The sequence below is a fragment of the Nycticebus coucang genome, chromosome 9 (genome assembly GCF_027406575.1).
Source record: "Nycticebus coucang isolate mNycCou1 chromosome 9, mNycCou1.pri, whole genome shotgun sequence".
NCBI lineage: Eukaryota > Metazoa > Chordata > Mammalia > Primates > Lorisidae > Nycticebus > Nycticebus coucang.
In genome coordinates this window covers 28,311,579-28,328,493 of record NC_069788.1, presented here as the reverse complement: position 1 = coordinate 28,328,493, position 16,915 = coordinate 28,311,579, and the positions used below count along the sequence as shown (strand labels likewise).

Sequence of the window (16,915 nt, the reverse complement as noted above, 5' to 3'; positions counted from 1 at the left end):
AAATAACAAGTGTTAATGAGGATAGAGAGAAAACAGTCCCCCCACACACTATTGTGAGAATGTAAATTAGTACAACCTTTATGGAAAATAGTATGTCAGTTCCTCAAAAGATTAAATACCATATGGTCCAGCCATCCCTTAATGCAGAGGTTCTCAACCCGTGGGTTGTGACCCACAGGAACTGTATTAAAGGGTTGTGTCATTAGAAAGGTTGAGAACCACTGCTTTAATGGATATATAGCTAAAGGAAATGAGTTCATATGTCAAAGAGATATTGACAGCTGCACTCCTACATATATTGCAACATTATTCACAACAGACAAGATATGGCATCAACCTAAGTATCCACCAACTTATGAGTGGATAAAGAAACTGTAGTAGGTATACATATGGAATACTCTTCAGCCTTTAAAATAAAGGAAATTCTATCAACTGCAACAACATGGATGACCCGAAGGACACAATGCTAACTGAAATAAGCCACACACAGATGGACAAATACTGCATGATCTCATATGAATATGCAGAATATAAAAAAGTTGAACTCAGAGAATACAATGGTAATTACCAGGGTCTAGGGTCATCATGGAGGGAAGTGGAGAAGAAGTTGATCAAAGGATACAAAATGTCAAGTTCAAGAGATCTGGTGTTCAACCTGGTGACCACAGTTCATAACAACATATTCTTTAAAGGCACTAAAGCAGATTTCAAGCATGTAAAATAAATATGTCAAATAAATGTGTATGTAAATTAGCTCAATTTAACCATCAATGTGTACACTTTAAAACATTATGAGGTACACAATAACATAAACATCAGGTGGTACACAATATATACATTTTGTCCATTAAAAATAAAAATGAAATCAAATTATTTAATCCAATAGAAAAAAAGGATTTTACTTGATGAGATGTTCTATTTAAGTATCTATATACATGAAATCACTTGATTATAGATGTAGTTTACTTCTAGACTGCCACTTTTATTCCTTTGATGTATATGTCTGTCCTTGTGCTCATATATTTTTGCTTTGTAGTAAGTTTTGAAATAGGGAAGAGTAAATTCTCTTACTTTATTGTTTTTCAGGATTTTTTTGAGGAAGGGTACATTTTAAATTTGATGCTATCATGTTATTTAATTTACCCTTTGTTCATGCTCATAAAAGTGAAGTTCCAAAAGTATTTCCATTATCTTATTTTTTGGATGATTAAATTTGAGCAGGCAAGAGTTCAATCCATAGACATCCATTTTCTCTTTCACAAATTTAGCATTTCTGATCACAGAACTTGAAAAAAATGGGCTTTGATAAGCATCTTTTAATTTTTTCATTTTGTTTGATTATTTCCTCTAGAATAAGGTTACTCAAGAGCAGAAGGTGAAGTTTAAGCCTCTGTGAGCTCCTCTGCATAAAAAGGCATTCAGAGTTTCTGCTGGATTTGTCACCCCTATATTTATAGTGCTTATGGCACAATATGTCTTTTAGAAAATTAAATGAGAACTAAATACAATTGAGATTCTTCTTGTTAACTCTCCTACTTACATATTTTAGGGCTTTTCTCATCCATAATTGTCCCCCACATGTTCAATATGTAAAGTAAATGTTTCTTATTATGACTTAATTACATGTTTTTATTCTATTTCCTGGATAGTCTATAAACATATTTCTTCATCTCTGTACCTTACGTTCCAGATTTATAAGTGGCAGAGACCAAGTATATATAATTTTCTCTGTATAGCAACAAATAGTGACACTGAATAAGTTTTATATGTTGCTATTAATAGTCAGCATATTGACTAAAGAAAGAATGGTACCTCGAGGTGGAATTTTTGTCTTCCAATAATGAACAGAGTTTTTTCTTAAGCCTGGAGCATACATTATTCAGGATATTAGAATATCAAATACACAGCATTTGGAGCCCAAAGACTGAACTTGGTTATGGTACTAAGCAGCCATGTGACCTTTTTTGGTCAAGTCCCTTTACTTTCTGATTCTTAATTTCTTACCTCTAAGTAAGGAGGGAAAAAAAGGACCTCTACAATCCCTCCTGGCTTAAATCTGTACGATACTGTTGTTCTCTGTTATGGCTATCAAAAAGACACAATGGAGAGATGACCTAACCTTGGAATTTGTTCATTTAACAGATATTTTAAATTGTGATAATATTGCAATGTCTCCCATCAATGGCAAATCACTCCTTCCCTTTACATAGATATGCGTGATAAATTGCCATGAAAATACAAGTGACAATTTTAACTTTAAAAAGTAAAGAGACTTACCTGAGCACCACCTACACTTTCCCAAACTGTGAAGTTCTGGAACAGGGTGGGGCTCGTGCCATTATCCCAAGGTGGCTGAAACTTAGGGTATACAAAGAGACCATACCTAGGAAGTAAACCAAAGAATGAAATCTGACGCCAATTTCTATATTTCTAACTTCCTACTATTTCTTTTTGGAAAGTACAGAAACAACAGAAATGAATAATGGAGAGAAGAGATAGATAAGACATGTAATCCTCCTCTTTAAGTCGCATGGCCATCCATCAGCCCTTCCACTTCGTTACTTTCTGTGACCTGCCCCTCTCCTGGACCCCAACAAAATGCAGATGGTCACAATCCCCTGCCAGAGTATCAGCCACCCTCTGCTTCATCCCCTTCCTAAGAGTTTGGATGCCTTCACTTAGCCCTTTAGGTCACAGTCCCTGTTATTCCATCAGCCACTCAGACACTCCTTCTTAGGAGAGTAGATACCAGCACCTGCAATCTCTTCTACCTTTGTTCTTCTACCTGCAAAGCCCTACTGCTGCTGTACTTTCTTCCCTCACATTCCAGGGCTGCCAAGAGCTGCTAGAAAAAAAGTCATAGTCATGAAGATAATTTCATTACACATGTACTAATCCCAGCCTCAGCTAGCACTTTAAAATTGCTTATCAATTGTTCATGTCCCTATTCTATTCGTCTCATCACTTTCCATCATAGCACTATTACTGGATTATTATCATAATTATTTATAGTTATTAGTCATTGAGTTCTTACTATATCCCAGGTGCTCTCCTCAGTACATTATATAAATCATCTCTAATTTTCACACCAAATTTTCAATGTAGATTTTTCTTCATTTTACAAATAAGATGAAAGGAGGAAGGAAAGAAGGAAGGAAGAAAGGAGGGAGGGAGGGAAAAGAGAGAGGAGGAAGGGAGGGAGGGATGGATGGATGGAGGGAGGGAGGGAGAAAGGAAGGAAGGGAGGAAGGAAGGAATTGACTAGTAGAGTTAGGACTTGAATCAGACCTAATTGACTGTGAAGTTGTCATTTCCCCATACTTCTCATATCCCCTACTCCACCTAGTCTCCCCATGTCCTCTTTCGCTTACCCCTCTATATATCAAAGACTTTGAACAAGTATTTTCTTATCTTCCAGTGAGCAAATGACAAGCAAAGAGCCTCTTCTCCAAGGCTCATCTCTCTCAATGCCTGAGCCCAAGATCACCAGCCTTCCAGGGCTTCTGCATTACCACCTGCTCTCAATGTCTTGGAAGTTTAATTACTGTCATTGAATCCTCTCTGGCCACAAGAGGTACATTCTATCCTGTTGGTTTTTCTAGTGAACCCCTTTCCCTTCCCTTCACTACTAGACTTCCATGATCCAAAATGCTTGCACAAGTAATCGTCATAGCCAAGGCATGGAGACAGCCTAGGTGTTCGTGGATGGGATAAACGTGGGAATATTTATAATGTAAAATTAGTCACCATTCTGAAAGAAGGAAATCCTGCTATTTATGACAATGTAGATGAACCTGAGGGACATTGTGCTGGGTGATGGAAGCCAGACAAAGAAGAAAAAATACTACATGATATTGCTTACATGAAAAACGTAAGAAATATTCAAATGCAAAGAAGCAGAGAATAAAATGGTAGATGTTAGGGCTTTGGAGAAAGGGAAAATAAGGATACATTAGTCAAAGGATACAAAGTTTCAGTTATGTCAGATGAATAAGTCCCAGAGATCTACTGTACATCACAGTGCCTATAGTTAACAGTACCATATTGAGTACTCAAAAATTTGCTAATAATTTATATCTTATGCCAAGTGTTGTTACAATAATAATAATAAACAAAATAAAGAAGACTAAAGGAACACTTTTAGAGGTGATAGATGTGTTTGAAGCATAGAGCATGGTGCTGGTTTCATGGGTATCTACTTACCTCCAAACTTATCAAGTTATATACATACATTAAATACATATAGTTGTGTTATGTCAATTATACATCAATAAAATGGCTGAAAATAAGTAATAGGAGCATTGCCACACTCAAGTAAAGGACAAAGTGCCCTTTTATGACTTTTGTACAGAAAAATGCAAAATCATAAGCTTTATACCCAAAAGATAGATGAATTTCCCCAAAGTTACCTTGTACAAGAATGTGCAACGTTCTGAGTAAAGGAGAGAAGTGGAGCTTGTGATGTCTTTCTGGTCACAAGATGGAAAAAGTAGCCAAAGCCAGAAGCACACACTCTGTTCCCCTGAGAAAATTAAGGATAGTTAAAAAATAGTTAAGATATTCCACGTATGATAAAGCTGCTATAAAGAAAGATCCTTATTTATGCTGAGAATATAAGCATGAGCCACTCTGCCCAGATGAAAGACTCTTGTTTGTACTCAATCCACTTTTTTTTTTTTTTGTAGAGACAGAGTCTCACTTTATGGCCCTCAGTAGAGTGCCGTGGCCTCACACAGCTCACAGCAACCTCCAACTCCTGAGCTTACGCGATTCTCTTGCCTCAGCCTCCCGAGTAGCTGGGACTACAGGCGCCCGCCACAACGCCCGGCTATTTTTTGGTTGCAGTTTGGCCGGGGCCAGGCTTGAACCCGCCACCCTCGGTACATGGGGCCGGCGCCCTACCGACTGAGCCACAAGCACTGCCCCTCAATCCACTTTTATATGTACTTTCTGCCAAGGTACATTGAAACTTTTATGGTCTCCTTCATTCTTTTTTTCCCCATCAGGATCAAAAACACTCTCATTCCTCTTCCCCCACGAAGTTCAACTCGACTGTAATTGGCCCATCTCAATAACTGGTATCTCTTGTTCAAGACTCCTTCTAAGGTTCCCCAGTGAGAGGTTTCTATGTGAAATCTAAACTAAGCCTCTCCTCTTTAGTGTATGTACTGCGGTCCCGGGTACAGGCACACCTTAGAGCCAAGCCTACACATGGTAGCCTCTCTGATCCTTTGAACAAATCAGTGATTTGGCTGTGCGCTGAAGGCAAATGATCGGCCTCATTATACCTTAGCTCTAAGATATAATGGCTGAGCTCCAATATAGTTCAAATCTGTTCATTGCCCTCTTGTCTTAATTAGATTATTAAATCACCTTAAGAGTTTTTTAAAGGATTTAATATCTAAATAATTTAATGTCTTCTATATGTTCATAGAAAATCTAACTTCTCCATTGAACCATACAAGTTTGGGGATCTAATTCTTATCAAACTGAACACAATGAGATTATAAATTCAATGAAATACCTAAATATGTTCATCACTATTAATATACTCTAAGACAGAGTAGAAAACTGACTTCCTAAAGGGCCTAATACTAAATACAGATAAATTCAGACTTTTAAGCTTTTCCAAGCCCAGTTCCTATGGGGTAGGCATGGGTCAGCTGATGATAAGTGGGCCTGCCATCTTAGGCTATAAGTTATTTTGTCATAGTCTTCACCTTTCCTGTTTCATTCATTTATGACACCTGCCTAATCCCCATAGAAATTTGAATTTGCAACCCCAACTCAAAGTAGTGAAGTACATAACATATTGACTACTATATGGAAGTTTCTTCTTTATCCTTCCCTGAATTGCATCTGAATGCTCTCAGGGTCCCATTCTCACATTTTAAGGAGCCCAATCCCTCTCTCCTTTCTCTACCATCAGAGAGAAGGAACACTAATAAAAATTGTGGGCCCCACCAGGCTGCTGCTCTGGGGTGGTACTGCAGTGGGAGAATGAAAGGCCAACTGATCAAGCTGCAGGATTACTGCTGGGGATCTGTGTGTATCTATCTGTCCTCTCTCAGCCTGAGCCTGGGCCAAGACCAAAATGCCCCAATCTGCCTGTGGAGTAGAAGTTAAGGAACAGGCTTCTTGGCTCGCCTCAGGCCTAACCTCTTGCTACATGGATAAAGAGAGCCTCAGAGGTTCCCACATGTTCATCCCTGATCATCTGGAGGTTGATCTCCAGTATGGTCTGGCTGGTGTGAGGGAAAGAAGGTCAGGGTGTCCTCCCTGCGAGTAGCTCCAAGTCCAGGAGCACACACTATGACCCATGAAGAGCTCATCCTGAGTATCAGCACCAGGTCCACAGAGGAGAAGAAGGGAGCAGAGGGGACTGTGACCCTGGGTCACTCAACACAGCATTAAATACCTTTCTTTACAACACAAACTTCACTCAACACAGCATTAAATACCTTTCTTTACAACACACACTTCAGTTGCTTCTATATAGGGCTCAGGGGGGACATTGCTGTGAGCATTCTTCTAGCAAGTCTCTCTCTCTTTTTTTTTTTTTTTTCTGAGACAGAGTCTCAAGCTGTTGCCCTGGGTAGAGTGCTGTGGTGTCACAGCTCACAGCAACCTAAAACTCTTGGGCTTAAGTGATTCTCTTGCCTTATCCTCCCAAGTAGCTGGGACTACAAGCACCTGCCACAACACCCAGCTTTTCCTAGTGAGTCTCTTAAACTTCAGTGTGCACCCAGGGTAGAGCTGTCACATTTAGCAAATAAAAACACAGAATGTCCAATGAAATTTAAATTTCATATGAAAAACTATTTTTACATCCACGCCAACATCTGTAGTTTTGAGATTTTGTGATGTGGCATTAGATGATATCTCAAAGTGGTTTTGGTTTGCATTTCTCTGATGATTAAAGATGATGAACATTTTTTTATGTGTCTGTAGACCGTGCACCTGTCTTCTTCAGAGAAGCTGAACACTCAGGGATCTAAAGGTAGATCTGTTGATGGATCCTACAATTCCTCTACTAGGTGTATATCCAAAAGACCAAAAATCACTTGGCAACAAAGATATTTGCACCAGATCGTTCATTGCAGCTCAATTCATAATTGCCAAGTCTTAGAAGAAGCCCAAGTGCCCATCAACCCATGAATGGATTAATAAATTGTGGTATATGTATACCATGGAATACTAGGCAGCATTAAAAAAAGATGAAGACTTTACCTCTTTTATGTTTACATGGATGGAGCTGGAAAATATTCTTCTTAGTAAAGTTATCTCAGGAATGGAAAAAAAATATCCAATGTACTCAGTACTACATAAAACCAATTTATAATCACTCACACTTTCATATGAGAGATGAATCACAATTATAGCCCAGGATGAAGGAGGGAAGGGGACAAGGATGGGAAGGGAGGGGTGTGGTTTGATAGAGGGAGGGTTAATGGTGGAACTACACATATGAAGCATATTGCAAGGGTACAAGTCAAATCTACCAAGTATTGAACACAAATGTCTTAACACTGTGATTAAGTAAATGAGGTGAAAGTTATGTTAATAAATAGGAGTAAACACTCTAATTTGTACAAATAATCAACACATTGAATCCCACAAAGGCATAAATGTATTCATGATCTATGTATATATGACTTAATAAAAAAGAATTAAAAAAAAACTATTTTTAGTATAAGTATATCCCAAATACTATCTAAAATTTAAATTTAAACAAATGTGCTGATTTTATCTGGCAAACCTAACCTGGGGGTACAGAGGGTACAGATTTTACATATTCTGATTTAGTAGGTGGTCTGCGTGAGGGAGAAAGGATGAAGAATGGTATTCAATACTTGTGAGCACCAAAGGTATTCTGATATACGTTTGTTGGGGGTAATGTTTGGACCCCATTTTAAGACCTACTTCTCCAGAGTGGCTGAGACACTAACACTGTACTATCCCTTTACCCAGAGGGATATTAGAAAGCTTTCATTTCCTGATGATTTTGCCTTGACTTGCTTTGGGACCCCACTGCAAATGGAAGTTGTTGCTCAAAACAGAAAGAGGACAGAGACCCAGAAAATCAAGACAAGAGTTTGTTTTTAGATCCCTAGCAGAAAGCACGCCAATCTCAGTGCAAAGTTATATTTATTTTGAATTATATTCTTTTCCTTACAAGTATTTATCTATTTTAAAGTTATGACCAAGTACAATAATAATGCTCATAATAAAAATTAAGTCCAACTGCCAAATTATACAGCAGGCATCCTCAAACTGTGGCCCGTGGGCCACATGAAGCGGTGTGAATTGTATTTGTTCCCGTTTTGTTTTTTACTTCAAAATAAGATATGTGCAGTGTGCATGGGAATTTGTTCATGGCTTTTTTTTTTTTTTTAACTATAGTCTGGCCCTCCAACGGTCTGAGGGACAGTGAATTGGCCCCCTGTTTAAAAAGTTTGAGGACGCCTGTTCTAGAGTATCATTTATTTTTACATGTTTATACATTGGGTATTATTACTACAGTTAAACAGCAAAGAAACTTAAGCTCAGAGATGTTGAGTAACTTTTCCAAAGTCACAGAGCAAATAGTTGCCTGAGCCATCTCCGACCAAGTACAATCCTGGGAACATCAGAGACTCTAGATTAGAGGAATGAAGGTAGACCTCAGAGTCAGGATCCCAAAAAATGGGTGTGAGTGAAGAAATATAAATGGCAGAGTACAAAACAAAGTTCTGTCACCAGCTCAAGGGCAGAGCAGGTGTTTTCTATGGCCTCCCCCATAGTGGACACAAAATATTGAAAAACATTCTTTGGAGAAGTCCATGTAACATGGACACTCAGGCAAGAGAAATTCCAGAGAGAAATTAACGGTCCAAAATTAACTGTCCAAGTAAGCCAGCTCCTTCAAGTGTACACATACAGTCACTAGGAAAAAATTAAGTTAATCCTTCAGGCACTAGGTAACTTTGGGTAGTGTTTGGTATTGCCCCATAAATGTATATTTCTCTAAAAGAATTGTTCTTTTCTTTTTTTTTTTTTTAGAGACAGAGTCTCACTTTATAGCCCTTGGTAGAGTGCCGTGGCATCACACAGCTCACAGCAACCTCCAACTCCTGGGCTTCAGCGATTCTCTTGCCTTAGCCTCCCAAGTAGCTGGGACTACAGGCACCCGCCACAACGCCCAGCTATTTTTTGGTTGCAGTTCAGCCGGGGCCAGGTTTGAACCCGCCACCCTTGGTATATGGGGCCGGCGCCTTTACCGACTGAGCCACAGTGGATTGTTCTTTTCAAACCAAAAATCCAGAAAATACAAAATCCTTTTCATCCTCCCCACATGGAGATAAAGTACTCTCAGCAAGAGTACACAGAGAGGCACATAGTTAAGGCACATTTCTTAATAATAGGCGGGAAGAAGACAGGGCATTGGGAAAAGTGCGTTTAAGGAGGATGAGGCTTCTGCAATTCCAGCATTATGGGAATACAATATTATTGAGGTGCAGACATAAAGTTAATGAGGACTGGCTACTAACATAGGAATTTTAAGCAAAGGCAGATAAAAACACTGAGATTATCTGCAATTGTTATTTACCAACAATACAGACAATAAGAGGTACAGGATGGATGCAGATGAGGGCTGGAATTTAAAGAGGAAGTTCTGATTTGCCCAAGAACAGGCTCTCACACATAGCTCAGGGAGATTTTTGACCCACTTATTAATGATGTATTGAGAGCAGTGACTCCAATCACAAATACCACTCTGCTTGGAGCTGTCCTGTTTATTTCTACTTTGAGTAAACTCATCTCATCCTATGACTTCAGTCATCCCAATATTTTTATTGACTAATTTCCAAATGAAAGGACAACTTTCGATTTTATTAAAGGTGCCGCTGTGCACCTGGGTGACCCAAAGACAGTCATGATACATCAGAATACCCTACAAAAGGGTAAGTGAAAGACCCTATACCTCCCTGGGTGTGCCACAGGTACCACAAAGAACACACACACACAACACATACACGACCAAGCCAAGCTAATATGGAGGGAAAATTAAAATAGGTTGTTTTAAAACCAATAATACTCAATTCTCTGCCTCATGTGGGAAGAAGCTTGGAGCCTTTAGCATTTGGGAAAGTGTGAGCTGGGGCCACAGTTCACCCTGAGGATGGAAGTCTAGCCAGCAGGCAGCAGCCAGAACCCAGGCAGGGAAGCCAGCACATGCTGATCCAATCCTCTGTGCTGTCTACTCAGCTTCAGCTTGTATTCACCATGGGTTCTCTTACCCTGGGCGTTTGGGAATAGATAGCCATTCCTCAGTTTTCACTCACTTACAGGATGTTTTCTTCCTTTGTTGGGCAAGTTGGTCTATTTTCTCCCGCACTCCATTATTTTGCATACTAAGCAATTCTCCAATTTCCTAAGATCCCTTGAAATTCTATTAACATGTCTTACCTACCACATGATACTCAGCAAAAGTGATGTTTTTATTTATTTAATTATTTTTTATTGTTGGAGATTCATTGAAGGTACAAAGACCCAGGTTACATTGATTGCACTTGTTAGGTAAAGTCCCTCTTATAATTGTATCCTGCCCCCAAAATGTATGTCACACACCCTCACTCACCTCCCACCTCCTCCCTCCTTTCTTCTCTCTGTTCTTCCCTTCCCCCACCTCCCTCCCTCTTTCCCTCTCCCTGTTCTTCCCTTCCCCCACCCCTCACCATGTACTAGGTCATCAACTGTCCTCATATGAGAATTGAGTACATAGGATTCTTGCTTTTCCATTATTGTGATGCTTTACTAAGAATAATGTGTTCCACTTCCATTCAGGTTAAATAAAAAGGATGTAAAGTCTCCATCTTTTTTAATGGCTGAATATTATTCCGTGGTATACATATCACAGCTTGTTAATCCATTCCTTGGTCAGTGGGTATTTAGACTGTTTCCACATTTTGGTGATTGTAAATCGAGCTGCAATAAACAGTCTAGTGCAAGTGTCCTTGAGGTAAAAGGATTATTTTCCTTCTGGGTAGATGCCCAGTAATGGGATTGCAGGATCAAATGGAAGGTCTAGTTTGAGTTCTTTGAGGGTTCTCCATACTTCCTTCCAAAATGACTATTAGTTTGCAGTCCCACCAGCAGTGTAAAAGTGTTCTTTTCTCTCCACATCCATGCCAGCATCTGCAAGTTTGAGATTTTGTGATGTGTGCCATTCTCACTAGGGTTAGATGATATCTCAGGGTGGTTTTGATTTGCATTTCTCTAATAATTAGGGATGAAAAGCATTTTTCATGTTTGTTGACCATTCGTCTGTCTTCTTTAGAGAAGGTTCTATTCATCTCTCTTGCCCATTGATATATGGATTGTTGGCTTTTTTCATGTGGATTAATTTGAATTCTATATAGATCCTAATTATCAAGCTTTGGTCTGATTCAAAATATGCAAATATCCTTTCTCATTGTGTAGGTTGTCTATTTGCTTTGGTTGTTATCTCCTTAGCTGTACAGAAGCTTTTCAGTTTAATTAAGTCACATTTGCTTATATTTGTTGTTGTTACAATTACCATGAAAGTCTTTTTTTTTTAAATTACAAGCAAGTTTATTATTGTATTATTTACAAATAATAAAACCTTAATGCTGAATAATGAGAATAATTATGTGAATTATGGTACATGCAAGCAATGAAACATCATTAGCCATAGAACAAATGTTCTCAATACAGTATATGGGGATGCTGGAGAAATATATATTAAAAATAACCATTTTGTACAGTAACTTTCCAACTTTGTAAAAACATACCTAAATGTAATTAACTCTAATATTGGGATTGTCATCAATTTATATTCTGTATAAATTTTGTTTTTTCCAAATACAAATGTGTTGTTTTTATAATTAGAAAAAGAACAATAAATATTTTAAAAGTGGGTTGGCACATCTAATAGCAGTTCCTGGTTTGAGGAGCTTTGACAGTAATTACCTCCCTTCACCACTCATCCCTTAAATTCATCTTATTTAAGAACTATTTTTATTTTCATTTAAGAATCAAATAATTTTCAGTTTTTTTATGATTTTTTTTTTTTTTGGATATTTCTTTTCTTCTGCTGGGTTTAGGCTTAGATTACTTTTTCTGATTCCATAAGATGGCTTGTGAGTTTGCTGATGCACTCTCTTTCTGTTTTTCAGATGTAGGCATCTGAAGTGACAAATTTTAGGTTTTGGTAGTTTGTGTCTTCATTATTGTTATGCTCAAGGAAGTTAATGATTTCCTCTTTTATTTCTTCCTGCACCCAACTGTCATTCAGCGTAAGTTTGTTTAATTTCCATGCCTTTGTGTGGGGTTGAACATTTTTAGTTCCACCTTTAATGTCTGTGGTCTGAGAAGATACAAGGTAAACTTTCAATTCTTTTGATTCCATTAGGTTTGTTTTGTGTTCTAGGATATGATCAATTTTGGAGAATATTCCATGGGCTGATAAGAAGAATGTGTATTCTTTAGCTTTGGGATGGAGTGTTCTATGTACATCTATCAAGCACAGTTGTTCTAGGGTCTTATTTAAGTCCCTTATATCTCTGTTTAGTTTCTATTTAGAGAATCTGTCCAGCTCTGTAAGAGGAGTGTTAAAGTCCCCTGTTATTATGGTGTTATAGGATATCATATTGCTCAGACTAATTAAGGTCTGTTTCAAGAATCTGGGAAAATTTAAGTTGGATGCATAAATATTTAGAATTGAAATGTCTTCTTGTTGTATTTTTCCTTAACCAATATGAAGTGTCCATCTTTGTCTTTTTTGACTTTAGTTGCTTTAAATCCACTTGTATGTGCAAATAAGATTGCAGCCCCTCTTTTCTTCTGAATTCTGTTTGCCTGAAAAATTGTCTTCCAACCCCTAACTCTGAGTTGTAATTTGTCTTTTGAGCCTAGGTGTGTTTCTGGCAGACAGCAAATGGATGGCATGTTTTTTTTTTTTTTTAATCCAATCAGTCTATGCCTCTTCAATGGGGAATTCAAGCCATTAACATTTATTGAGATAATTGATAAGTGTGGTGGCATTCTATTAATCTTATCTTGTGAAATTCCATTGCTTAGTTTTATCTTTTGCATCATTATGGAAGCTAGGTTCTGTCCTTTAATTGCTGGGTGCTTACTTCGCTGGTGGTCCATAGTGATAGTCAGTGTGTAGAACAGGTTGAACTATTTCCTGTAGAGCTGGTCTTGTTGTGGCAAGTTTCCTCAGTGTTTGCATATCAGTAAAATATTTGATTTCGCCATCAGTTTTAAAGCTTAGCTTAGCAGCATATAGAATTCTGGGCTGTAAATTGTTTTGCTTAAGAAGATTAAAGGTAGATGATCATTGTTTTCTGGCTTGAAAAGTTTCATTAGAGAAGTCTGTAGTCATCCTGATGGATTTGCCTCTGTTGGTCAATTGGCGCTTACTCCTGGCAATTTGCAGAATCTTTTTTGCCTTGACTTTGGACAGGTACATCACAATGTGCCTTGGAGAAGCTCTGTTAGAGTTGAGGCAACCTGGGGTCTGATATCCCTCTGAAAGGAGTATGTCAGAATCCTTGGTGATATTTGGAAATTTTTCATTTATAATATTCTCCAGTATGGCTTCCATTCCTCTGGGGAATTCTTCTTCCCCTTCTGGGATACCTATAACTCATATGTTTGAATGTTTCATGAAGTACCATAATTCTGTCAGTGAATGTTTTGTTTTCTCACTCTTTTTTTTTCAACTATCTGAGTTATCTCAAGAGCTTTGTCCTCTACCTCTGCGATTCTTTCTTCTGCATGGTTTAATCTGTTGTTGATACTTTCTAATGCATCTTTAAGTTCCCTAACTGACAGCTTCAATTCCTTCAGCTCTGCTATATCCTTCCTATATTCTTCATATCGTTCATCTCTTGTTTGATTCTGTTTTTGGATTGTCCCTTGGTTATTTTCCACTTTCTCAGCAATGTCCTCCATTGTTTTCATCACCTGTATTTTAAATTCCTCTCTGTCATTTCTAACATTTCTTTATAGGTGGAATCCTCTGCAGTAGCTACCTCATGGTCCCTTGGGGGAATTGCTCTGGACTGGTTTTTCGTGTTGCCAGGATTTTTCTGCTATTTCTTCTGCATGAGTGTTTTCTTTTATCTGTTTCCTTGCCTTAATTTTCTTTTCACTTCCTCCTTCTCTTTAAGTTACCGTGCCTCTGACCTAAGGTTTTGATTAATCCTTTTGGTATAGGACTAAAAGGATGAGAAGATTGAAGAAAAAGAAGGAAAAAAACTTTAAAAAAGAAAAAAGAGAAAGGAGAAGGGATGATTAAAAGGGAATATTGACAAATGGAAGAGAGGCACAGAAAGAGGAAGACAAAAGTAATAAAGGTGTACAGTAGGGTACTTTGACACACACCTTAAAAACCTACAACCTCTAGGGTGCTGGGTTGGGTGGTTCCCTTGAGGTCAGCAGCTCTTTGCCAGCCTGAGAAAACACAGTATTCCACCTCCACCAAACACAGAGGTAAAACAAAAATACTATAAATCAAACCAAAACAAACAAACAGAAAACTTTGCAGGATAAAATTGGGGGGAAAAACCAAATAACGGGAAGAAACAGTAGCAAAAATGAAGTTCTTATTATTAAAGAGGGCAACAATGGAAAATTATATTTATACTAGAAAAATGAAGACAGAGAAAAAAACAGAAAAAATCTAGGGTGGATAATTTGAAATAAAAAAAGGGAAAGGAAAAAATATCCACGAACAAAGCAGTATATATATATATTGCTGAATATTGTCTGGGAAACAGGTGATCTTCTCAGGTATGAAATGCTCATCACAATGCTGATACAGCTGTATAAGATGGAGACTGGAGGCCTCTGCTGACTTCCTTGCCCTCAAACCCAAAAGGGTTGAGATCCTGAATCTCTCCTCAGCTCGCTTAAAAGATACTTTAACCCATTAACCTTGGCTAAGCAGGGGCTTTCCCAGGAAAGTAGTTGTTACTGGGATCTCTCCTGAAATGGCTGCCTGCTTATCAGATGTGCCAAAACTGACCTCAGTCTATGCCCCTGTGGCCCAAAACTGCAAGGCAGTGGAGAGCTGCTACACAATACCAACCACTGAAAGCTCTCCTCTTCCCCTCAGTCTCAGTCCTGGCCTTTGGCACTGTTCAGAGCCACTAGATCATTCGCCCAAGGTCTCCCAGCCCAGGCCTCACTCTGCGATCCTGGGCACACAGCTCTCCCACAATGAGAAGCTGTTATTCAGCTGAACAATAATAGTTCTGTTAGGCCCAGCAGTTCAGTCCTAGATCCTGGACAATGCTTAAAGACACCCACGATCTCACTGAAGTTCTCCTAAGGTAATTCAACCAAGTGCCCAAGTCAAAATAAAAACAAAACAAACTGCAGAAAAAGACTTCCTTGTCTGTAATCTCACGGCTATTGTACGTACAGCCACGGCAGCCATCACACCCTCAGACTGAATTCAGACCAAACAACACAACCACTTGCCACTTTTCCACTGCTTCGGTCCTCCTTCTAGGGCCCAGAAGTCTCTCACTGTCTTTCCACATTCTCAGAGTGATGTTTCTGGGCAGAGCCCACAAGCCAGAGCTGCCTGGAGTCTTCTCTGTCTAATCTCACCATACCCAGTTGCAAAGAAGCTGTTACTCGGCTGCTATCTTGCTCCAAATCCCAAAAGTTATTTTTTTATATTATTGACTATTAACTTGAATCACCATTTTTAGCATATTGAATAGATGCTAACAAGTCAGGGCCATCTTTAAGACTTCATCAACCTTGGAGTGGCCTAACTGCCAGAATAGTAGTTGTCAGCCAGGGATAATTTTATTCCCTAGAAAACATTTGGAAAATCTCTGGAAACATTTTTGATTGTCATAACTTGTAGGGTAGAGGATAGACCAGCAATACTGCTATGCAGAGGACAGCCCCCCCAACAAGGTATTACCTGACACCAAAATGTCAACATTTCCATGATTGACAAGCCCTGATCTAAGTCTACACTGAAGTTGTGTATTATCAAAATGACCCATGCCTACTTTCCAGCACCTCATCTCCAAATTTTGATGAAAGACCAACCTAAACATAAAAAAATAGTTAACTACAATAAAAATGTTTTATATGAGGGCAGAGACAAGATGGCTGACTGAAGCCAGCTTTCAACAGAGGCTCCCATCCAGAGGAGAGTTAAAGGACAGAGATTTAGCAAACAACCTGGTGGATTAGAGCTACACCAAGAGACAAGGTTGAAGAACACACATCAACCCCGCTGAGGCGAACTGCGACCCCAAGGATACAAACAAAAGGTACAAAATCCATCACCAAGCAGACGGGAGTTCCCTCCCCCATAAGAATGGCTCGGAGTGCCCCACAAACAAATGAGCAGAGTTCAAAGGTCCTCCCACTACACTCCACGGGAGAGACCCTCTAAAAACTGGACATACTTCCCCTACTAGGGTGCCACGGCATTCTCCTGCCAGGCATAAAACTGTATAAAATTGTATATATTCTCTACCTGCACCTCTGAGCTCCCAGCACTCCCCTCTACTCTCACTGTGAGGTGTGGAGGCCTGTCCCCCTGGAGTCCAGATTCTTGGGTGATTTCTCGAGAGGTGTGGACAGGGTCTAAACTGCAGCTGGTCAGTTCTGACTCTATGGCACAGGTGTGAGAAGATGGCGGTCGGCTGAGAGCAAACCACACCAGACTGGTGGTGCCCCGAGGCGCAGAGAAGCAGCCATCTTTTGGCAACAATAGGGCTCACTCCCAGATATTCTGAAACCACACCCCCTGTTTTCCTGGGCAACCAGAGGAGGCTGGGCATCTACTCAGGTGGCAACCACCACGGAACAGATCTGGGACGGAAATGCAGGCCCCATGAGTAAAGGATTTGCCTGAGGCAGTACTGGC

General features: G+C 39.2%; 1 protein-coding gene across 3 annotated transcripts in view; it reads right to left on the bottom strand.

Annotated features, from left to right (window-relative positions):
* The window catches only part of PKHD1 (PKHD1 ciliary IPT domain containing fibrocystin/polyductin), a 497,465-nt gene that overhangs the window by 242,121 nt on the left and 238,429 nt on the right, over positions 1-16,915 (bottom strand). For all 3 annotated transcript variants that reach the window (XM_053602538.1, XM_053602539.1, XM_053602540.1), the window contains 2 exons: positions 4,410-4,522; positions 2,278-2,383 (listed from right to left, as the gene is read on the bottom strand). In XM_053602538.1, coding sequence (XP_053458513.1) covers positions 2,278-2,383; positions 4,410-4,522 — 219 coding nt within the window. The remainder of the gene's footprint in view (positions 1-2,277; positions 2,384-4,409; positions 4,523-16,915) is intronic.